The sequence below is a fragment of the Diabrotica undecimpunctata genome, chromosome 1, assembly GCF_040954645.1.
Source record: "Diabrotica undecimpunctata isolate CICGRU chromosome 1, icDiaUnde3, whole genome shotgun sequence".
Taxonomy (NCBI): Eukaryota; Metazoa; Arthropoda; class Insecta; order Coleoptera; family Chrysomelidae; genus Diabrotica; species Diabrotica undecimpunctata.
In genome coordinates this window covers 104,077,952-104,103,450 of record NC_092803.1, presented here as the reverse complement: position 1 = coordinate 104,103,450, position 25,499 = coordinate 104,077,952, and the positions used below count along the sequence as shown (strand labels likewise).

The window sequence follows — 25,499 nt, the reverse complement described above, 5'->3', positions numbered from 1 at the left end:
TCTTTGAGGCTTTGTTTCTAAAGTATATTAAAAGGAATTTAGGATTTTATTAAATTTATTATTAAAAGCACAGTTTTAAAAACACTTAAAAAAACAGAACTCTCAATGACAAATAGGAAACCAGATAGCATTTTTTTTTCTTAAAACCATATTTTCATTGTTTATTAATATCTAGAGCTGAAACTTGAACAGATTATATATGAAGATCTAAATTTTATGATCCAACTTATAGATATCATACCCGTAAAGAAGTAAAAAAGAAGTTATAACCCGTTAAAATAATGGTACTCGTAGAATACCGTCACGGAAAAGTGAAGGGGAAAACTGACTGCTACAATATCTCAGCTTTTTTCTTGTTATTGGTCATAGAAAGTTCTGTTTTTTTAGATAGCGTGCTTTTTCACCAGCTTTTAATTGAGCCTACTTAAGACCGTGTGACATAAAAAAATATCAAAGTTATTGTAAATAATTAGAAGCTAATAAGCCCTTCTTCAAACTGTTTTTTTTTATAAAAAATTAATAAATTTTTTTTATAAACCTAATAAATGAAGCCTTATATAATCGATTGCGATTTATAAAATACCTCTAGCCTAGAGTGAACGTTTGTGCAAGCACAGTTGTTTAAATAATTACTCTCCTGGATAAACAAATTGAATAACTTACAAACTATTTGGTCGATCTATTTAAAATTTGGCATACTTTGATAACTTATTAACTGCCACAATTTTTAGTAGTTAGTACATGTCCTTATGCAAAAAACAAAGTTATTAACATTTATAAATCAGTACAAAAATAAGGGTTTTAATAATAAACAAAATCAGCTGTACATCTTCACGGGTTTTTCATCAGCTACCACTCATATACCTTTTAGAACTTTCAAATAGCTGTATGAGATTCTTTCAACTTCCTTTCTTCCTTGACTGGGGTAAGATAATAAAACGACGAGATGCATGTTATCAAACTAAATTTAGAAAAAATAAATTGACATGAGGGAAAATTCACATAAGAACGGAGACATAAATCTCAGCAGCAGCTGAATAATACAAAAATTTTTAGCGGATGATTATACATATTATTCTTAAAAGGGACATTAAATGCACATTAAAATTGATTAGGTGTTAGTTACATAGGTTTTGATAAGTAAAGAAACTATCGAATGATTGCAATATTGTATTTATTTCTTTTAGTAACTTGCCAAAGATTATTGTAATTATTATTGTTTTACTATAACTTTACACTCGTCAATTTGACCATAGTACACGCTTATAATCATGTTTGACGTATAAGTAAAAAGGTGATTCTTCTTTTTCTAAAACAAAAATAATTCAATTACTTTTCCAGTACAAAAAATTAAAATGTCTACGTTTTAGTCATGACATAACCGCCTACTAAAAGTAGTAAACAGGATTTATACGAACATTTTAAATTATTGTAATGAAACTGTCAAAAATAATTATTCCTTTTCAAGTAGTTACATTTCGCATATATCAAAACAAGACAGTGGAAATCAAATTAGTTTTAAAACTGTGGATATAGCTATTATAAAAACTATTTTTTACTTTGTTGCAGATTTTATTGTGCCTGAAGTGTAGATTAGCTTTCAACATGAACATGATCTCGGGCAAGCTATGTCTATTACTACCATCGCTGTGATTTTAAAGTGGCTTTAAGGTAATTCATATTTTATAATATTTTTACTTATATTTAATATTAATTAATAGGAGAACTGAGTGAAAGTAGTGTTTATGTGATATATGTTTACATTTAGATATTAGAAAATTGCACCGCTATGGTATACCATTTAAAATACCCAATTGCTAGAGATATCTGATTTATTTTTGAGTTACAAAATTTATGAAAGAGTTGTATATGTACCAAATTTTTTTCTTTAGATCCCAAAATATGTCGCAACTTAAAAAATAGAACTTGAGAACTTCCTACTAATCTCATCTATAATTAGTAAAGGTAATGTGAAAATAGATCAAATAAAGGTTGGGCAATCTCTCTTCAAATTTAAATTTAACGCTTTGTGACAAAAAGATCGCTTGTGTTGTCTAGCATATTCAAAACCAAACTTTTGTCCCCCAAGGATCGGCGTTAAGCGAAACTTTATTTCTTGTTGTAATTAACGATATTTTGGAACAATGTTAACAACCAGTTAAAGGAAAACTGTGCGCAGACCATCTGGTTCTCCTACTAGGAGAAACAAATCTAGAATCCACCCAAAGAATCCTTCAAAGCACATTAAATAATTTCAAGAAATGGTCTGACAAAACAGGACTCAGCTTCTCCAATGAAAAAACAAAATGATTCAAGATTCAAGATTTATTTAACTACGTTTACAAATTTTACATTTGTTTGTAGCAAGTCAATTATATGTATAAGTAAAAAAGATAATATATAACATACAAAATACAATAGGAGATGAAAATACATTAATACGCATAACATAAAATAAAACATAAAATGTAAAATAAGACATATGCCAACATAGTGAGTACATCCATGTTCATGTTATTGCCTTGAAGTGATCAAAGTATTCACTAACAGAGTAAAAAGCAAATCTCAAAAGGTATCTTTTCAGATTTACTTTAAATTTTTTCATGGAAAGTTGTTTTAAATCCTTAGGTATGACATTGTATATATTATAGTCAATTGAGTTTTTTGTGATTTACTCAAATGATACTTTACTGTTTTGATGTTATTTGCACCCCTTGTGCTATAGTTATGTAAGTAAAAGTGTTTAATTAAAGTATCAGAGTTTTTATGTATTTCTACATTAACGCTGTATAGCCATAATGTTGACAAGGTCTTATATTTAATAAACAACAAATTTAATAAACAACATCTTAAATTTAATAAACAACGGTTTGCAAGATTCCAAATAGCTAACTATTCTTATTGCTTTTTTTGCAAATTAAATATTGTTAGGGCATTGCAAGAGTTTCCCCACAGAATAACATAATGGGTTAAAAATGAATGAAAAAGGAAAAAGTACGTTATTTTCAAGGTATCAACACTTGTAACAAGTTTTAATTGTATGAGTAGAAATAAGGTACTAGAACGTTTACCTTTGAGATGGTCAATATGGTTACACCAAGTCAATGTGTTGTCAACTGTTATGCCTAACAATTTGCCATTATTTTTTTTAACACTCACATCGAAGGTAGATGAAAAAATTAAATTTTGAGTTTTGTTATCATTTAGTTAAGTTTATTTGCTGAACGATTTTTATCAGAAAAAACAAAAGTATTGTCATCTGCAAGTAAATCTGTTTTAAATGGAGCCATGAAATTAGACAAGTCGTTAACATATATTATAAATAATAGAGGGCCCAGTACTGATCCTTGTGGAACTCCATGCGTTATCTGTTTAAATTCAGAGAGACAATTTCCGTACTTGACTGCTTGGTATCTATCCTTTAGATACGATGAAATTAGTTCCAAAGGAGTACCTCTTATACCGTAAAAATGCAGTTTTTTTAGCAAAATATCATGAGAAACACAGTCGAAGGCCTTTGAAAGATCACACAGCGTTATGGCAGAGTGATTATGCTTCTCAAGGCCATCAAGTATGGTACTCATCACATCTTTTAAAGTGCATGTGTTGTGGAACGATCCTTTCTAAACCCATATTGTGAACTAGTAAAAAAGTTATTTGTTTCGAAGTACGATATAAGACGCTTCTTCAGAATTTTTTCGATTATTTTACTGAATATCGAAACGATGGAAATTTGTCAAAAAATGGTCTACAAGGTCACGATCGCCCTTTTTAAAGATAGAAACAATCTTGTAGTATTTAAATGAAGTTGGGAATATCCCGATTAAAAAAATACTATTAATAAGATGTTTTAAAGGTTTAGTAATTATTTCACTAGTGCTTTTGATAAAAAATGCGTTTAGCTCATTAGTATCCAAACAATTTTAATTTTTTAATGTTTTTATAACTGTAGATACTTCTTGTTGATTGGTTGGAGACAGAAAAATGAATTCGATGGAGCTAGAAATTTTTGATAGTTCAAAATTGTATCGTCTGGTGTATTTGGAGGACATTTTATAATATTCTCAGCAATTTCACCAAAAAAAGTTATTGAAAGAGTCATTTGTTTTATTTCGCTCATAGTTAATTACCTTCCTAACACGTCTTGGATCTACTCTTTGAAGTTAATATCAATTGATCATATACCAGCTTTTTCGTTCTTTTCAACTCAGCATTATCACGATTTTTATATATTTTATATTCACTGTAATGTACTGGGTTTTTAGTAGAATCAGCCCATATTTTATATGTTGCAATTGATTTCTCATATTTTTTAAGTTGTCATTGAACCAGTTTACCGGACATCTTCTGTCTTTGATAACTAGTTTTTTTAGTGAGAGAGAAACAAGGTTCAAGAACGTTTGCCGGAAACTGATCTTCAACATTTGTCATAATATTGTCTATACAAATGGCAGATGTATCAGCAATCCTAGTATAGTCATGGATTGTTTGTTTTATTCCAAATGATGATAGGATAAAAGTCAGCTCACTAGTATTTGCCGTTTTCGCAATAAAATTAATATTAAAATCTCCCAAAATTATTACTTTTAAATTTGGCCTCATAATGGAACCTAATAAATTTTCGAAATTTGTAAAAAAAGACTTAAGATCGTTACATTTACTCGATCTATACACTGCCAATACAACCGCGTTAATATCTGGTAGAACAATTCCACAAAATTCAGATGTTTGTTCGATATTAAATTTATCACAGTTAATAGCTTCGAATTTTAAAGTGTTTTTAACATATATTACAGTACCGCCGTTCTTTTATTTTTCCTACAGAAACTGCTAGCAACTAAATACCCATCGATGTTTAAGTATCGGAGATTTGCTTCACTCTGCCAGTGCTCTGAGAAGCAAACAGCATCGAAGGTAAATTCCAACAAAAATAAATCTATCATTTGCTAAACATTGAACATTAACATGGAACATACTCACCAGACTTTCGCTATTCAAAATATGAATTAGTTTTTCAGGAACTTCTAAACTTCCTATGTCTCGCTCTAGATTGTTTCCATTTGTGCGGACTGCTGCATTTCCACTACAGTTTTGTGAAGTCTCGATATTTTTGATTACAAACGAGTTTTCTTCCCGTGTCTCTGTTGCAGGCACATCTGTAGCTGTAATCAAAGTTATGAATTGTCTGCTGAATGCGTTCTTTCCCGAAAATTTTTAATGAATTTGAATCTTCTTACGACAGATCCACTGGGCCATATAGATGGGTTGTATACATTGTCTACACTTTCTAAAGGGAAGGACACTTTATAAGATGATTGCTTATCAGTTCTATTCTATTCCTCACAATCAAAACATATTTCAGGCGCCGTTTCTTTTAAAAAATCCTTCATCATATCGGCACCGACACGTGAAACGGGCAGAGGCCCCGTCGAGGAAGTGTATTAAAATTCGAAGAAATTTTGCTACCGAACATCGGTTTGTTGTATTTATTTATTTTATTTTGTGTAGGGGGAATTCCTTTCGGAATCTCCTACCGGTTTTGTATTTGAACCAATATTTTGTTCAGTAGGTTTTTGTTCAGGTTCATTAGCCGACACAATTTTTTGCTCGTTTATTTTATATTTACTTTTTCTAGAATTTGTATTTGTTGTTGATGATTTAATAGAATCTGATATTTTACTTGTAGATGGCGGTACATGTTGCAAAATTGAATTAGTATTTTGTAGTTTTAACAATAATATTAAATCTTCTTGTTCTTGAGTTCTTTTTTTCAAGTTGATAAGAAAGTCTACTTACGATTTCAAGTTCTTTTTTAATAACTTCTTAATCTTTCGCAACTCTTCCACAATCACAAGATAAATTTTCACTCGTGTCATGAAATTTATCTTCTTTATCACTGTCTATTAAGTTCGTAGGTTTATCACAAATTTTATTTACATAATTTATTAACTGAATGTTTGTCACTGTCACTGGTAACTTAAAATTAACTAAAATGTTCACAATTATTTAATTCCGTGGTTATGATGACTGTTAAACTACTAGCCGCCATTTTGAACCTTGAATGCCTGCTCTTCTCAAAAAAGCGAAAAGAGAATCGTCCAATTTTAACATTGAGTGGTAAGAATCTAAGCTTTGTAAAAGAAATAAAATTCCTCGATCTTACATTTGACAAAACATTGGTTTGGAAAAGTCATATTAAAAATCTAAAAGGTACTTGCCAGCAAAGCATTAAGTAATATTTCGACACTGTCGAACATCAACTGGGGCAGCAATACGGCAACTGTTCTACGAATCTTTTCATCCTTAGTTTGATCAAAAATTGACTACGGCTCAGCGGTATATAACTCAGCCAAGAAATATGTTCTTAAATAACTAGATGTAATTCAAAATACGGGACTGCGAGTCGCTTTGGGTGCCTTTCGAAGTATATGCAGAAATTTTTTAAGTTTGTCGTTTGCTTGTAAACTTATATCCTCTCCAGATAAACCAGTCTACCATAACGTTCCTAACAATCGTTTCAGCCACACCTTCTCATCTTACCCTCAATACAATCCGTCTTTCTATGAATGAATTAACCGATAACTTTATAAATATGGGATAATATTCCCGACAAGATACTTCTTCTTCTTTGGGTGCCGTGTCCGTATTCAGACGTTGGCCGTCATCATGTTTACAATTTCCTGAAACCTTTCTCTGTTGGCTGCTGCGCGAAATAATTCTTCTAAAGATACTACCTTTCCGAAAACCCTCCTCCTCCATGGACTGTAAATAAACCACCAGTGATCACTGATCTATCAAAATTTAATAAACATGAATCCCCACCAGCCATATTAATAAACCACTTCAAAGATATTATGGATAGATTTAGCGACTACCGACAGATCTACACAGATGCATCAAAAACAACGGACAAAGTGGGGACAGTCATTTTCTCTAATACTCATAATGCTAAATTAAAGTTGCATAACAACTGGACTATCTCCAATGCAGAACTATACGCAATCCTTGATGCTTTAAAATTCATTAACAAAACGGACCAGAAAAATTACAAATTATAACTGACTCAATAAATGCCCTTTGTGTCATCCAAAACATATACTCCAGCAACCCTATTCATAAAGACATTTACAAAGAACTTCAAAATGCTGCAAAAGAAAACAAACACGTGGTATTAATCTGGGTTACATTTCATATTGGAGTACACGATAACGAGGTTGTGGACCGTCTAGCTCACGAAGCAGCGACAAGTGATGGTCAAGTTCAACTAAATACAATAGTTCCAAGTGATCTTACATTGTGCTTAAAAAACATAGTTATTTGTGCGAGTCAAGACAAATTGACGCAGTGTTACGAAAAACTAAGTCAAATAAAAAAAAACAAGCCTTTTGTTACGTAGAAAAAAACAAGTCATCTTTACTCGACTTCGACTTGGCCACACCCGCCATACACATCTTTACCGAATCATAAGAGATAACCCCCTATACTGCAACCTGTGTCAAAACTATAGTAGGTACAGTAAAACATATTTTATCAAATTTTCCAGGAAAAGATCAGTAAACTCAACCCTCCCAGCGACATAGGTGAGCTTTTTAGAGACAATATCCATCTAAACCAGCGATTCTCAAACTTTTTTTTATACTTACCACTTATATCAATTCTGCGTCAATCGCGTACTACTATAGTAAAAAAGTAGATAATAAAATTTACTAATTTTGGCAAAAAAATGTACTTATTTAAAAAAGGGCATTATAAATATTACAAAATAACACTTACAGTCTAACCAGTCTAAAAATTCAGTGAGAAGGATGGTTCTGCATAGCTACAAGTGAATCGATATCAGGATCAATTGTGCTTATTTTCATTCGTAAATTTATATCAAGATTAAGCCTACTGCAAAATTTATTTTTCACTTGTAGCATAGTAGAAAATCCAGTTTCACACAGGTAGGTGGTCGTAAAAGGAAGTAAAAATAAAGTATTTTTGATAAGGATGGATATTCATTTTTAATATTTAGCCAGAATTCGGCTAATTCTTATTTTGAAAACTCTATTTTCAAACCCCCCATCTTGACTGAGCATAGTCTTGGTCGAAATATTCTTTATACTTATCAATTAGCATTTGACAATGCTGTTTTATGCTAAAAATAAGATCATATTTAACCTTTATTACATGCTCAACCCCAAAATTTTCTAAATTGGTAAACGACTACAATTCTTTGTTTAAAACACTATTTTTCATCATATAACATTGATAAAAGCATTTATTTTATCGTTTACAGAAAATCGATTATGTGATTTACCTTGTAAGCTTAAGTTTAGGTCATATAATCGATTAAATATGTCTGTTAAGTAAGCTAGTGTTGTAAGCCACAATTCATCTAGTAACCGATCACGTAGTTCAAAATTGATTTCCATTAAAAACACATGTACTTCAGAACGCAATTTAAATAACCTGTTCAACATTTTCCTGTTTGATAACCATGTTACCTCTGTATGTAGCAATAACTGAATATAATCACTTCACATTTCAGAGCATAGTTTTGAAAATAAACGCGAGTTTAAGGCTGGAGATTTTATGAAATTGACTATCTGAACGGCTTCATAAAGAACATGTTTAAATTAATCTGTCATTCGCTTAGCTACCTGTGGATACTACAATAGGTAAAAGTACAATTTTCTGCAACCACTTTTACTTTGGCAGTTACACCACCGTATTTTCCTATCATGGCTCGGGCACCATCCGAACAGAAACCAACGCATTGTTTCCAGTCTAGTCCATTTTTCACAAAAAAATCATTTATTTTCTTGAATATTTCATCGGCAGTAGTTTGTTCCGTTAACGCCTCATAAAATAGGTACTATTCTTCGATTTTTGGTTTCACACATAAACCATAAGCTGAGAATAGTTGGTTACATCTCTGCTCTCATCAATTTGTATTGCAAAAGAAATATTATTTTTTATCGGGTTTACCAATGTTTCTTTAACATTTAATGCCACTATTTCAATCCTACGACGTACGGTATCAGTGGATAATGGTATAATATTAAGCTGTTTACCTGAATTTTTCCCAAAAACACACGTTACCATATCTTGTGCGGCAAGCAAAACTAACGGGTGTTTTTTTTTAGAGGTATAGAACTTTAAAGTGGAATAAAACAAAGATTATTTTTTATATGAACAGGATATTAACTTTATTTGAAAGATAATTTTTTGACATTATATTTTAAATATGATTTCTGGCATATGACCACCAAGGCTGGCTCTGACGTAGTCTAATCTGGAGGTCCAATTTTCGACGACTTTTTCCACTATTTGTGGCCGTATATCGACAATAACGCGGCGAATGTTGTCCTCCAGTTCGTCAATCGTTTCAGGCTTATTTGCATAGACTAGCAACTTCACATAACCCCACAAAAAATAGTCTAACGGTGTTAAATCGCACGACCTTGGAGGCCAATTCACGGGTCCTAAACGCGAGATTATGCGGTTACCAAACGTTTCCCCCAATAAATACATTGTGGCACGAGCTGTGTGACATGTTGCGCCGTCTTGCTGAAACCACAGCTCCTGCACATTATGGTTGTTTAATTCAGAAATAAAAAAGTCAGTAATCATGGCTCTATAGCGGTCACCATTGACTGTAACGTTGTGGCCAGCATTGTTTTTGAAGAAGTACGGACCAATGATTCCACCAGCCCACAAAGTACACCAAACAGTCAATTTTTCTGGATATAGTGGTTTCTCAACTTACACTTGAGGATTATCTTCAGTCCAAATACGGCAGTTTTGTTTGTTGACGTAGCCATTTAACCAAAAGTGAGCTTCGTCGCTAAACAAAATTCGCTTATGAAAGTCGGGATCAACGGCAATTTCGTTTTGGGCCCATTCACCGAATCTACGCGTTACTAGGTGATCGTGTGGCTTCAATTCCTGCACGAGTTGAATTTTGTAAGCACGCAAACCAAGATCTTTTCGCAAAATCTTCCATAAAGTGGATGGACACATATCCAACTGCTGTGCACGATGGCGTATACACTGATTCGGGTCTTCCTCTATACTACGCTCAACAGCAGCAACAACATCTTCTGTACGCACTGTACGATGTCTCCGTGGATGCGTATTATCATTAAGAGTGAACGTGGTGCGAAAACGTTCCACAGTTAATCGAATTAATTGCTCTGATGGGCGATTATGTATACCATAAAATGGACGTAGTGCGCGATACGTATTCCGAACAGAACTATGATTTTCAAAATAAATTTGCACAATTTGAAAGCGTTGTTCAGGCGTCAGTCTATTCATATTGAAATGTCAAACTAAAGTAAATAATAATCACCTGACAGCTGTCAAAATGGCCGCCCCTTAAAAACGTGTTGCCAACTTCTATTTCTATACCTCTAAAAAAACACCCGTTAGTTCTTCACTGATGGTATGTGCTTTTCCACACTTCTCGATTCTTAAACTCACGAGGAAGGATGCCTCTACTGCTTTTTAGTCGCTGCCAATGAAATTCGACATTAATTTTTTTGTGCCTCTTATCTCCGTTAACTTCCAAACGAAGTAATCCTTAGGTTTATTTTCCAACACTGAACGTTTTGAAGTGGCGAAGGTTTCATACACTGGTTTTTTCAGATGCCACTGAAAAAGAGATGGTCACTGGACCTGGATTTTCAGATGCTCTGTTGTCTCTTTTAAGCCACTTATCCATTTTTTATATGCAAAAATTAGCACGAATCAGTAACAGCAAATTACTCGTTTCTACAAAACCAACCACAACGACTGACGGCCACGAGGAAACTGATGACGTGAATGGACGTGAATCAAGGGCGGTGACAATTTGCCGTGATTTCAGTTTTGCCAACAATGAATAAGAAATTAAGCGCTTGTGACTTTAAACTCACAGCGTTGCCATGAACAACGTAAAAGATAACATTTGTTAGTAAATTTTATTGAAATTCTTCGTTTCTTCTAGTTTATAGAGTAACCACCTTTAGGTGCTTTGCATACCACCAGTGGTACGCGTACCACAGTTTGAATACGGCTGATCTAAACAATATTATAAAGTTTTTAACGGCTATATAAACATAAAAGATATTTAAATTAAAATCAAGTTTGTATCACAAGTTACATATATCAATCTTCTTTTTTAATATGTACTTTCCATTGTTGTCTATAACCTCAGTTGTTCGGACGACATTAAATAAATAAATAAAAAAAACATGCTTTTATTTACTGTTGCTTTAAATAATCGGTAGTTTATTTTTGAGATACCTCTACCATATACCATAAATACTATATTCTCAAATACATAACTCAGTTTATGTAGTGTTCGAAATTATTGTTATCTCTGTGTAGTACATCCTAGTGTATGTACAGTGACCTAGTGCATTGAAACTTAGCTCGAATAATTCTTGCAGTTCATTTTAAGCCGACCGTTTTTGCTTTAGTTTTTTTTTATTGGAAGTATTGTAGTTTTTCATTAGAATTTGTCGGAGTTAGAGTTATCAGCACAACTCAATCTAAATCAAAGGATCCAGTCAATCATAAATACCGGTACTTTGACGTAAGATTTCAATAATTCTCAATTCATAGGCATATAATACAAATAGACTGACGGTTGCAATTCAGGCCCATTTTTTTTTCATCTCTTTTTAATGGGTTTATCGACCATGTGACATTTCCATTAGTCATTTAAATCACGTGGTCGATAAACCTGGCCCATTAGAAAGAGATGCATAGACTGCTTTGCATCAGTTTTCTCTGTCGCACTGGGGGAACGGGCCTGTATTGCAACAGTCAGTCTATTTGTATTATATGTCTATGTTTAAAGTTATGTAAATATTTAAGTTATACTTTTCCTCTTTTACAATTGTGATTACAGGACTTCAGCGTATGATTATTTATCGTATTCGATCTATTCTCGTTTTGTCTCGTATTATCGACAGCTATTTTTGACATGTCTTGTTTCTTGAGTTTTCTATTTATTTAAAGAGGTTTTGCAAATTGAATATTGTTGTTTATCACATCTCACTACATCTTTTAGTGTTGCAGTATTTTCCCGAAAGAAAATATTTATTTCTTGACCTTCCATTTCTTGGCATGACTCCTACTTATTTATTTGTTCGTGGTTAAGTTCAAATTTTTAACGTATCCTCTCTTTGGCCCAAGAAACCCTGATTAGTTTTTTTCTTCAAAATGACTTATTGCCAATGAACAGTTTCTTCCACAAAATAGAGACGAAGAAGATGGACTTCAATAATCCTGAATAATAAAACCAAAAAAAAAACGAATAATTAGGGACAAAAGGGACATCATCCGAGAATCATCTAAATAAATTCTCTACAGGTAGTCAACATAAAGCGGTACGAAGCCTATAATGTAGAAACCATAAAAATGAATTTTTTGGGCTACGTTATAATAGTTGGTGATTACCCTAGGTTTCAGTCTTAAGCCCTTTTCTTTTTCATCTATATACTGTTGATTATCATAGTCTTAATATACCAAATATTATTTATAAAAGAATCCAATATGCTGACGACTTCCTCGTCTATACAGAAAAGACAAAATATGAATCGTCCTTACAATCTTTAGAAAATACATGAACGTTTCTCAAACTGGTTTTGTGAAAATGGTTTTAATTAATCCACTAATAAATCTAGTGTGTGTATTTTTTCACGGCATAATCCTAACATAAATACTAATTTATTAAATGAGCAAGCTTTTAATTTCTGCAAGTCAATATATCATAAATTCTAGATATTATGTTTTAAGATTAAAAGTTAACATGAAAAAACACATCAAGTATATGCTTGACAAAAGCAATAAAGGTCTCAATTTTTTAAAATCCATTTCCAAAACTTGATGAGAAGACGACGTAGCAACAGCTTTGCTTTTTTACAAATCTGACATCAGATCTATTCTGGACTACGGATGTATACTTATGGATCAGCATGTAAACGCATTTTAAATAAAATGAATGTATTATAACGTACTGTTCTACGTATCCGTATGAGAGCAACGAAGTCTAGTCCAATACCTCCATTGCACGTATAAATTTAAGCTTAATTTTATATCCACACAATTTTCCCGATAAAATCTAAATTTTTGAGTGTATTCGCGAAAAACTGTTTAAAATCATGCTTTTTTGACGTGTAATTTGTGAACTTTCAGTCACGAATAACTTCAAAAATATTGACCTTTCGGAAAAACAATATTTTTGTCTTAAAATTCACTATTCTAGCTACTACCATTTTTTTTTTAATAAAATTTTTCCCCGCCCCAAATTTTGAACTTTGAGCTATTTTCTACCTACTTACCTACTTACTAAACCGTCATATCCGTCATATCCTGGAATACAAGACAACAGGAAACAGTTTTATTATCTCTCCCTATACTTTCCCAATTATAATCTTTATATTTACCAAATTAAGAACATGCTTGTCAACTTCATAAATATAAAAAAAAAACTAATGATTTTATTTGGGTAAGAGCTCATGTTTGTATAAAATATAATGAGGATGTTGATTATATTGCTAAATTGGCAATAACCTCTTCAGTTGAAATTTTAGCATATGAGAAAATTTGTGTTTCCAATGCTTTTCTGATATCTTAAAAAGTCAAATAGATCATCGGAGAACATCTTGGCAAACTTTTGTCGACCACTCAACAACACAATATGTTTCTGTACAACCACATATTCCAAATTCCAGATGGTTTAAGAAATTTAATACCACCCGTAAATGTATAACAACCTTAATAAGATTTGGTCACGCTTGTTATCCTGCTCATTTTGCAGAAATCAAAATCTACTACAATTCAGACTTATGTCAAGAACATGTCAAGATCAAGGAGATCTTGACCACATATTTTTAATATATTTAAGTGTTCCAAATATTTTCAACATTCAGAAACTCTTTTAAACAACTTTCAAACTCTGCAAATATTTCCTTCGTACCAATTAAATAACCTATTTACTATTAGTGATACGATTGTCTGAATAAATTTATACATAATGGAAACGTGTATCTGTAGTCAATCTTAGCTAATCTAGTTAACGTTTGTTTTTAACCAATTGTTATTTACCTTCCTTTCCCTGGCCCATTTCTAGGAATGTCTTAAACAAATGTCCTGCTGGATCACTGGACGAGAAGCGAGTATCCCTGTCTTTCCAGATAATTGTTTTTTCTTGCTATAATTTTGTTTGATTCAGTTATTTTGATAGTGATTTTTATGAGGTTTTTCGACTAGAATAGATACACTTTTTACACTAGCAATTTTAGTGTGGATGTACACTTTTTAGTTTTAGTATTAATTATATTAGAATATTTATAGTAGTAATTTTTCATTTTTACCTGACTAAACAGCTAAAGCCACAGAAAAAAGTGGTATGAACTAATGAAATAGAGGAAACATATAAAAGAGAATATAAATACCAGTAAAGAAGAAATAAGGAACACGAAGCAAGAAGTAGGTACACAAGCCAATCAGAAGAAATTTAAGAAAATATGATAACGAAAAAATCCAATAAACGATAGAAACAAAATAATCTTAAAGTTACTTCAAAGAAAACTAAATCTGGAAAGATTCTGAAAAGAATCTGGAAATAATCTGGAAAGAAAGAGAAATAATAAATTAAAAACAGGGCCAAATAATAACTAACAAGACTGAATTAAGAAGAGTGGAAGATTTCTATCAAGAATTATACAGTAGTAGGCGGGACACTGAAATAAAAATTAAAAAAAAAAAACAACTTAAAAGCCCAAATTAAATGAAGGTTCTGAACTTATGCCAGACATAACGCTTAGTGAAATCAGACAAGCAATGGCAAAGATGAAAACAAATAAATCATCAGGAGATGATGCACTAATTGTAGATTACCTCAAGAACGAGGAAATACCTGATATTCAAAATACGAGTTTTGATTTATTTTTACGAGAAAAGTCGATACATTCTTAATGGAATAAAACTGTAACAATTCTGCTGCATAATTCCTCTTCTTTTTTTTTATTTTTTTAAATGACTTCTTACCCGTAAGCTGAAACATCAAATTTATAAATCAGTTGATATTTCGAAATTATTATGAAATAATTTTTAATTTATACTTTATTTTCAATGTTATATTTGATATAAGCTAAGGTGACTCAAAGGATTATTTCTGAACATAATTTTTATTTATAGTGATACAAAATGGCTGCTCTACCTCCTCTTAGTTGCTCGCCGAGAGTAAAGGAAGAAATCGTTTACCCAATTACGTGCACAGTGGCCACAAATCTCCTAGCTCCTGTCAAAACAGAACAACAAATTTTAGAAAATTCTATGTTAGAAGATGATCCGAACGCCAATTGTGCTGTTGCAGCCATACCTAAAGAAAAATCCGGCCCCAGGTGGGGGCCTCAGCACAAAGGAGCTCAGGAATTGGCAAACCTCTACAGTAAAGGTAAGTGGATTTATACATAAAATAGATACGATATTATTTTTCCTTTGACCACTGTACACGCATCTGGAACTCTAATCTGGTTATTAACGTATTTAATGGTCACACTTTTGGGACATACACAGCCTTGGTCGTGCAAGTAATCATTACTGTGTATGTTATTACTCATTGTAAAATGAGTACAAGTTCTTCGAATGCATATATATATATATATATATATATATATATATATATATATATATATATATATATATATATATTGTGAATTGTATATTTTTTTGGTACATGGCCTTCGAATGAAAACGGAAACCTACTGATTATATTATATCGTTGGCACTACTTCCAGAATAATGGTAATTAAAAATTTGAATTTTATGTTTAGATGTTCAGTTCAGTTTAACTTGAAATATCAATTTCTTTATTCTGTTTTTTTTGCAAATAAAATTGAAATTATTACTAATAAAAAATAAACGTATATTTGACGTTTCTGTTATCAAAACTGAATGTCACTTTGACAAAACTAGAATTCAATCTAATGGTTGTCAAAAACAAGCTCGTAGGTCGGTACTAATTTCATACTATATTCATCTCTTTTTGGTAGCATACTGTTCTTTTCGCACTAATTATGCATGCTATGTCCAGTTTTCAGATTACCGCAACTGTATATCATGTCTGCCTTTATCCCTATGAGGAGGTTTGTCTCTCTAATTCCATTTTACCATAAATTTCTATCTTGGGTCATATCAATATCCATCTCTTTTATCGACATGTCCAGACTAAGCACCAGCCACCAGGTCTTCCTCTTGGTTTACTCTCCCATTTCTTCCAGAAACTTGTAAATCACGTACTCTTTATATTGGATGATTAGCATCTCGACATTGAATATTACCTAACCATCTTAACCTACATTTCCAACCTATATTTCCAACACATATATTAGTTACTTCCCATTCTTTTTAACTCTCCAATGTTCAGTTTCTTGTACGATAGCTAGTTTTACTGTTCTGTTTTTTGAACAGAATAGAATTAGGATAGAATTAAAAGAATAAAATTTTCCCTTAAGCTATATTGGAATCTGTGTTCCCAACACACCACTCGCTTTCATTTATTTCATCCATCCGGCTCTAACTCTACTGCATGTATCTTCATATATCTCTCCATTACTCTGTAATACCGATCTAGGTAATTAAAATTATTACTTTTCTCAATAATTTCATAATCCAAAGTTATCACTTCTTGTCGTGGTTGCCTTAGTATTATCAATCCAGTTCCGAGGCTTGTTTCTTTAAGCAATATTCGGTTTAACGATTAGTAGGTTGCTAACCTTGCCAATCACCCTCCACATTTTATCAGGGCTTGGGACCGGCGGAGATAACTGCAGTGCTACTCGGTCTACCCTGCAGTTACTTCAGGCAGTATTAGAAGTACATATATACGACGGAGATGCAAGGTGGGGAACATGAACGACTGAGTGAGAAATAGAAGAGTAGAATGGAATGATTATATAAGCCAAATGACAACAAATAGAGTAAGACGGGCAAGAGATGGTTCCCAAATGAGAAGACGATCAGTAGTAAGACCACAAAAACGATGTGACACTAACTTACTGGAGACACATTGAAAAACACACAGAGTCATGTGTACACAAAAAAGATAAACAGGAAGAAAGTTATCATCTTATTTGTAGTAGTAAATTTATCTTTAAGGCGAACATTCTAAATATTCTGCAAAAGCATTCAGCTTTTATTCTAGTTTTAGTTCTAGTACTTTCAGTATTTCCTACCAATACTACTTCATCAGCATACAGTATAACAGTGAATGTTGCCCTGTGGTTTCTCTGTTCTATGATCCAACACTAATTTTTTGTATAATACACCTAAACGGTGCTTTGGATATTTACAACTAGTGATAAAAATTAGACTAACGAGCAAATTATTTTTTCTATTAACAATCTTAAAACTTGTTCTCCCATATGGTATTTCTCAATTTTTTAACCGGAATAACATCATTTACCACACAATTACTGTACAATTACTCTGCTCCTTAAACTTAAAATATTTACACTGACTAAAGAGGTTTTACACCAACTTAAAAGGTTTAGTTTTCCTGGGTCTTCTCACTATTTCATGCTGATCCCGGAGGTGAATAGCCTCCACATTGACTTAATTACAAATTCTGTTTTCATGCTTAATCACGTCTGCAACTATTTCCGTACCCAGCTCTCTATGTAGGTCCCAAGTTCTTTTGTACCAGGGAGTATTTATAATATCCCTTAGTACTTTATTCTGGAAAGCTTGAATCATTTTGATGTAGCTAGCACTGGCACATCCACAGAGCGGTATACCATATGTTCATAGCGACTTCAGTACTTATTTATATATAAGAGCTTATTATGTATTGACAGCTCAGAATTATTTTCAAGCAGCCAATATAATTTTTTTTATGTTTGATATTTAGTTCTGTTTTTTCTTTTTGATGTGTACTTTCCATCTTAATCTGAAATCTAGATTCATGTCCAGATATTTAGCTGTATTGGCATTTGGTATAGCACCGCCATTTAATACAATTGGTGTTTTATGAATTTTTTGTTGAAGTCTATGTGTATTGATTTGGTCACATTATCTGGGTTATTATTATATCTAATTATATCTATTATTGCATATCTGAAGGTATAAAAGTATTTTCTAAATGATTAGGTCAACATGCTTTTTCTTAATTATTCTTAATTTCACAGTTGTTCTGGATTGCTGTCACTTTTTTCTTAGTCGCCTTTTTCCATACCATATTTCTTTATCTCATTTGTCTGCTGTAGATCTAATTATCATTTTCTTGGTCAACTTTTTTAACGGTTTTTAAGCTGATATTCAGTTCTATTCTGTTATCTAAATCATGTGCGAAGGCTATCCATTCTTCCAGGCTTCTTTCATAATTATTGTATCTCTTACTGTCATTATTACCGAGGAGTGATGTGATACCGTATCAGATAAATCCTACCGTAGCCCTTCTTCTATCAAGATAGATTCAACACTAATGAGAATAAATAAGGACCAAGCACTGAGCCCTGATGCAATCCTACTGTTAAGTAAAATCTATTAGTTTCCCCCACACTTGTCTTAACACTAGTTCTTACTTCCTCATACATATCTCTCACAATCTTCACATATTCATTGAAAACTCCTTTCTTATTCAGCCCCCACCACTAAACCTCTCGAGGAATAATAAATACCATATAAGCATTTGTTTCTTTATTCCTATATTTTTCATCAGCTTCCTTATAATGAAAATTGTATCTGTTATTGATCTCCCTTGCTTAAATCCAAACCGGTTTTCGGATATATGGGTTTAGTCACGTATCCGTATATTAACTATATATTCTTTCTCATTTTTCTTCTGTGGCTAAGTAGGTAGTTTTTTCACCCGTCGGAATGGACAGAAATGCATCAGGAGAAGTTTCAATCATTGCAATATTCAGAAAGTGGAGCATAAAAGATGCATCTTATACAAATTATTATTCTTATACTAGGTAAATAATTTTGACTAAGAAAAAGATTTCTTAATTGAATATTTACAATAAATAAATCCTTTGACGAACTATCAATAAAGATTTGAAATCGAAAATGCAGGTTAATCGAAAATCGAAACTCATTCATTAGTCAGAATACCTAGTTATTTTATTTTCAACGCCAACCGATCGCCCGACTGTACACCGTCCCGAAAGAGTCGCATGTTATTTTTAGTTTTGTAGTAGTTTCTCAGATCATCAAATCGTCCTCGTCGACGTAAAGTGTTCGTTGCTCCTGTGTTTACGTCGACACAAAACGTAGTTTTTTTGAATCAACCATCAACTAGTTGGCTTACCAGTGAGAAACCGTAGATTCGTTAACGACAAATAAGGATTTAAAATGAAGGGATTTTCTGATAAAAATGAAGCTAAAAAACAAAAGAAAACGTTAAGAAGCTGATTACTTCTATAATTAAAGAAAAAGAAGATTGTACTATTGAAAATCAACCAGTACAAGAAAAGATAAAGATGACTTAAGTCCATGGTGTATTTTTGATGAATTAATTGGACATGACTCATCTAAACGTACACCTGTATCGAGAGTTATAAAAGAAGTCGACATGTATTTGTCTGATGATATAGTACCCAGAAAAAATTCGAACGGAGATTGAAACTGTCAATTCCACTGGTGGAAAAACCATCGCCATGTATATCCTAACTTAACCACTATATTTATAAAATATTGTAATATTGTAGCAACATATGTTTCTTGTGAAGACATGTTCAAAATCTGATTTAATCTTAAATAAAAGAAGAACACGGTTAAAAACAAGTAAAGTGGAAGAACTTATGTTTGTTAATGTCAATTGAGACGATTTGCGATTTAATAATAATGTGTAATGTAAATGTAAGTACTATTTGTATTGTTTAATTTATTTTTTAAGTTATAATAAATATATCCTTCGTTAGTTGCTTTCACTTCAATACATATACACATAAACGATAATAGCCAATATGTTGGTTTATGTACTCGCTTATTTAAAACTACTTTTAAACAATTAACTAGTTACTTGTTTATGAAAAACAGTTCAGTTTCGTTAACGATAAAAACGTACATGACCCACCTCTAAAATACATAGCATAGCCTTCAACATGTCTCCTATCCATCTCTTATTGAAGAGATGGATGAATGGTGATGTTACCAAAATTATCTTTTGTTTTATTGGAAATTAGGTTACTATTTCTTCAAAGAATAATGTGAATCTGTAAATTTCTCATGGAATAAAGAAATTTTGTACCAGTATTTGTGTCATTTTGTTTTTTATATCATCATCCAGTTTTGAATGGCAACATAACCGCGCCACTGATCGCCAATTTTTTGAATCAATTTAATGTTTTAATTAAAATATGTAATAAGGCAACCTTGCTGCTGTTTCTTACGTATAAGCTAGATCGGAAATAATCTCTCACTAATGGGCGTCTATTAGAAATGTGGAGGGGAGACCAAGGGGAAATATGATTGTTGTCTTTGTCTATTCGCTGAAAATATGATTTTATATCTGTGTTAGATATCCTGTTAAATTCTACAATACCGACCACAAACTTTTACCTTCACTGTATATATATATATATATATATATATATATATATATATATATATATATATATATATTGAGAAAATCAAATAACAGAGTTAAACAGAAGAATAGTACTAATATGGGCAGCTCACGGAAAACTGATCAGATATTATCATGTTCTTGAACAGAAAGCTCTTTGATCAATGTGTACTTCCAGTTCTAACGTATGTAGCAGAAAAATTGATCGTTAACAGGTAATCAAATCAAATAAACCACCAATCAATAAGATACAAGTGGCATATAGAGCAATGAAGAGGTCACTGTTGAATATATCGCTCAGAGACAGAGTTTTAAATCAAATAGCAGAAAAAGTGATGTTACGAATGCAATTAAAATTATTACAACGCTAAAATGGAACTAAATACTATATGTTGCCATAGTCAGCGATGGAAGATGGACCAGGAAATTTTATAATGGAGACATGGACATGATGCTTATCGTAATCGAGGATCCCTCCAACAAGGTGGTCAAACGACATCAAGCGCATATAGATTTAAAGTGCTCAAGATCGGGTGCAATTATTTACGGGAGGCCTATGTTCAGCAGTGGACTTAAAAATGCTAATGATGATGGTCAATACATTTGTTAAACATTTCCGTTATCATTATTTTCAATTTTTTTCAATCCCTATTTTATCAGTTATGCCGTAATATTACTCACCCTTTTATTTTTACTGTATTCATTACTGGTTTTATTTGTTCTCCACGTATTTCTGTATTATGTATTTCTTCTGTGTTCTGATTTTCGTTTCGATTTTCTTTCAGCAGCAATTACGGTTAGTTTTTTAACATTTGTACCATACCACGTAACATACGTACGTGGTACAACACAACACTACAAATCTTTTCAGAGTCGCAGTTTGCAAAATACAGATTGCCATGATGGTCGCCAACATCCGAAACATAGGCAGTACAAGAAGAAGATCAAAAAATCATCTCTGAAAAAGAACAAAATGTGTAAACAGTTCTCTTCGAATACCTGAAATCCTTAAACCCAAAAATGGGCGATTAAAAAGATGTATATATAAACAATTATCAAATTTAAGCGCATGATAAAAAAATGTGTGAAAGAGGGAAAATAACTATTTTGAAAGAAAGAGGGAAACTAGAAAGAGGGAAAATAGTTTTTTAAGAGCACACTTCCAACTGGATAAGACGGTATATTTGCTTTTTTTATTTTTAAAGCTTAATCATCATAGTTTAGCATTTTAGTATGAATTTTTACTCATAATTATAGAAACTGTACGAGTGATTATTTGATAAAATTATTTATTTTCCGTTCAAAGGAAATAGTTATACGTAATTTCTAAAACTTTAGGTAGATAAAATCCACGAAAAACCCAATTATCACTTCCGTTTCGGGGTGCGATATATGCCTGTAGTGATATCCTCTTATCATCTAATATTGTAAAAATAGGTATGAGCCGAGATTATCTACCAAAAAGAGATAAAAAACAACTATGTATGTATATATTAAACGTTTATACTGTTTAAAATTTCGGGTTTCAGATCAAAACTGAGACATTTATAAAATCAAAAAAGTACTGAATACACACATATATATATATATATATATATATATATATATATATATATATATATATATATATATATATATATATATATATATATATATATATATATATATATATATATATTGATTTATAGTATCAGCAATCGGTCTGTAGGCAATAAAACTCTATTCGTTCTGTCTTTCGTCACGATTTTGTGACTTCTTCAGGAGAAAACTGTAAATTTATTAGAATAATTAATTATTATCTAAATAAATATCTAAATAAATGACATTTTTGTTTGATTTTTATTTAGGAGTTATGATAACCGCAATATTTTATAGAGTGAATTCCCATTGTGCAATTTTAGTGAATAAGTTAAAATAAACAATTATTGTGACAGTAATTTATCCCCTTTATCTATACAACAATACTATCGCACTCTCTTTTCATGCATTGGGCATCCATTCTTCCTCATATATCCTACTTATCATTTGCCACAAAATATCAACTTCTTCCTCTCCTAGAGCCTTCCAAACGTCCACTGGTATTCCATCAGGTTCTACTGCCTTACCGTTCTTTGTCCTATTTAACACCTCGACCACTTCATCTGCCGCTAGGCCTCGGTATTATATTTACCATTGGGATCTGCACCCTCTGTCTCTCCTCTGGTGTTCTTCATTTAGCAACTTTCCAAAGTACTTATACCATCTTTGCTTTATTTCAACATCGGTTCTTAAACATTCTTCCATCCGCACTCTTAATACGGATGTCTCTTAATGCTAAGATCTTAGCTGTGCAGACTTGCCTTAGCAGTAGGTACAGCGCTCTTTGCTTCCCTCTTTGCCACCTTATATATATATATATATATATATATATATATATATATATATATATATATATATATTTGACTTTTCCTTCCCCCGCTACTATAGGTAATATACTGGTCTTCAGTTTTCATAAAGAACGTATTAATGACAGCCAAATCTCATGCCACTTCAAAGTCAATCACAGTATTTCCTTCAGCACATCTGATTTCCATCGCCAAACTTTAAAAATCACCTTCAATAAAACACTTTTTGTCTACAGGAATCTCGAGAATCTTGCATTCAAGCGTCCTCAAAATTCTTCCTTTTCCTTTTGTTTACTCCCTACCTGTGAAGCGTAGGCATATATGATGTTCACGTTGGTATTGCCGGTATTTAGTTGGACAATCATTATTTTATCACTTCTTCTGGTTATCCTTACAAGATGTTCCTTTCATTCGTTGTTTAAAATAATACCTACTCTACTTCTGCCGTGACTGTTCGAGCTACTATATAATAAGTTGCATCCATCTTCAAAATCTCTTCACTTATTACCTTTCCAACGAGTTTGCGTATAAAGTTTGCACACAAACTATACCAATCCTTCTCCTCTGCATAAAATCGGCGTGCACTCTTCCTTATCCTCTCATGCTTCCGATTTCGACGTTGAGAGTTGCAACTCTCAGTTATTAATTAATATGCTTCAGAAAATATGTCGGTGTATTAACTTTACACAGACACTGTATGTTATTTATTCAATTTATGTAAAAAATCTGCTACAATTTCATCCCTTTTTAGTTTAACATTTCTTTGTTTTGTTAAGCAAGAACAAATTTATTATTAATATATTTTAAACTTATCCTGAAACCAATAATTCTTCATAGACTAAAACTGTTATGTTAATTACAATAATTTACTTTATTTCTACCTGGAATACTTTATGATTATTTTATTTGTTGTAATGTTTATTTTTGGTATCATACATTTGTTCATTGAAAGCCTTGAGAGTTTACGACTAAGATAGCTAACAATTTATTTGAAGATTATTTTGTATCTAGGTATATTATAATTACAATCAATTTTTTACATCCAAGATAAAGATTGTAAAAGGATTATGTAGTGAAATATTAAACTAGTTAGTCACGTTTCACAGCAAAATTTTTTATTGTTTTTATCGATAAGTTTAAAAATATAAATACAGGGTCCTTCAATAAGGACTTCCAAACTTTGACAGTTGATAGCAACCTTATTGTTAAAGCTTCATATGTCAAATTGGTTGTTATTTGGCATGTTTTGCTAAATCACCATGGATGGATATAATGTACAACAACACCTGCAAATAATAAAATTGTTTTATTAAAATCGATGTTCTGTTTGGGCAACTTTCCATGCGGTTCGCCATTTTATGGTCGCCATAATCGTCCTAACGAGAGAACTATTCGAGTCTAGTGTATAAATTTGAGTTCACTGTTTTAGTAACTAATCAACAACACTTCTACTTCAACGAAAGGCAATATCTGCCAAAAAAATCGCCACTGTCCGTGATAGTATACAGGAAAATCGGAGACAGTCGATTATATGTCGCTCACAAGATCTCTTTCTTTTATAATAGACCACAACTTACCGAATTTAGCGTCGTAACTTGGGCATGAAACCTTACAAAATTCAACTGACAAAGAAACTGAGGATAAACGACCATAGACAACGACGTGTGTTGGGTGAATAGGGTCTGGATCATTTGAAAACTTACGCTAATTTTTGTTTGTCCATATTTTTTGAAAAACAATTTTGACTAAGCCATCACCGTCAATAGTGAGCGCTTACGTCGAAGGTTACCAACTTTTTTTGGCCTGAATTGAATTATATGGACACCGACACCAACGACTTGTGGTTTATACAAGAAGCTAAGTGTCACAAAATCATGATACATTGGACATTCTCCCCGAGCGATTTGAGACTATAGTCATCTCATGTGGAGATGATGTGAACTGGTCACTGAGATCGTCATGGCAAATTGGACATTTCGAAAATGCGCCACCCAGAGCGAATCCGCGGCGGACACGTTATATTCAATACATAATACTATTGAGGAGTCTTTCAAAACAATAACAAAATTATTTTATTTAAATTTAAAAATAGGAAGCGCTTAACTACATACTCTATATAAGATTGTCATAATTATAAACTATTTTTACTTAAAGCAGAATGGCCGGTTTTTCTTCTTTATCCTACGTGATAATTACACTATTTTTGCTCATGAATTGGCTTGCAGCTCCACAGTCGCAGTTTGGTCTAGGGAGTTTTCACCACTTATATAGATTTTCAGCACAGATACCGTGTCCCATGCGATACTGTTCAAGCTTTTTCATATATGGTGAGAGAGATCAAAAACGTTGGTCATTTCGGATAGATCTGTCGATTCTCGTAGACAGCAGGGAGCTTTTCCATTCCACAGTTCCAATCATTTAACACCGAAGACGAAGCGAGGGTGGGTTTCGCAATCACAATTCATCTGTGGTCAGCCGACATACATCTTGGTAAATGAGCAGTTTAGGATTTTTCATAGATTTATTGTATTCCGTTAAGAATGCTTCCTGCTCCTGCAAAGAAG

At 32.3% G+C, this 25,499-nt stretch overlaps 1 protein-coding gene across 1 annotated transcript in view; it reads left to right on the top strand.

The window, feature by feature from the left end:
* Kua (Plasmanylethanolamine desaturase Kua) overlaps positions 1–25,499 on the top strand; it is a 320,306-nt gene that overhangs the window by 106,414 nt on the left and 188,393 nt on the right. The window contains exons 2-3 of the mRNA XM_072545835.1: positions 1,570–1,671; positions 15,178–15,436. Coding sequence (XP_072401936.1) covers positions 15,187–15,436 — 250 coding nt within the window. The 5' untranslated portion in view covers positions 1,570–1,671; positions 15,178–15,186. The remainder of the gene's footprint in view (positions 1–1,569; positions 1,672–15,177; positions 15,437–25,499) is intronic.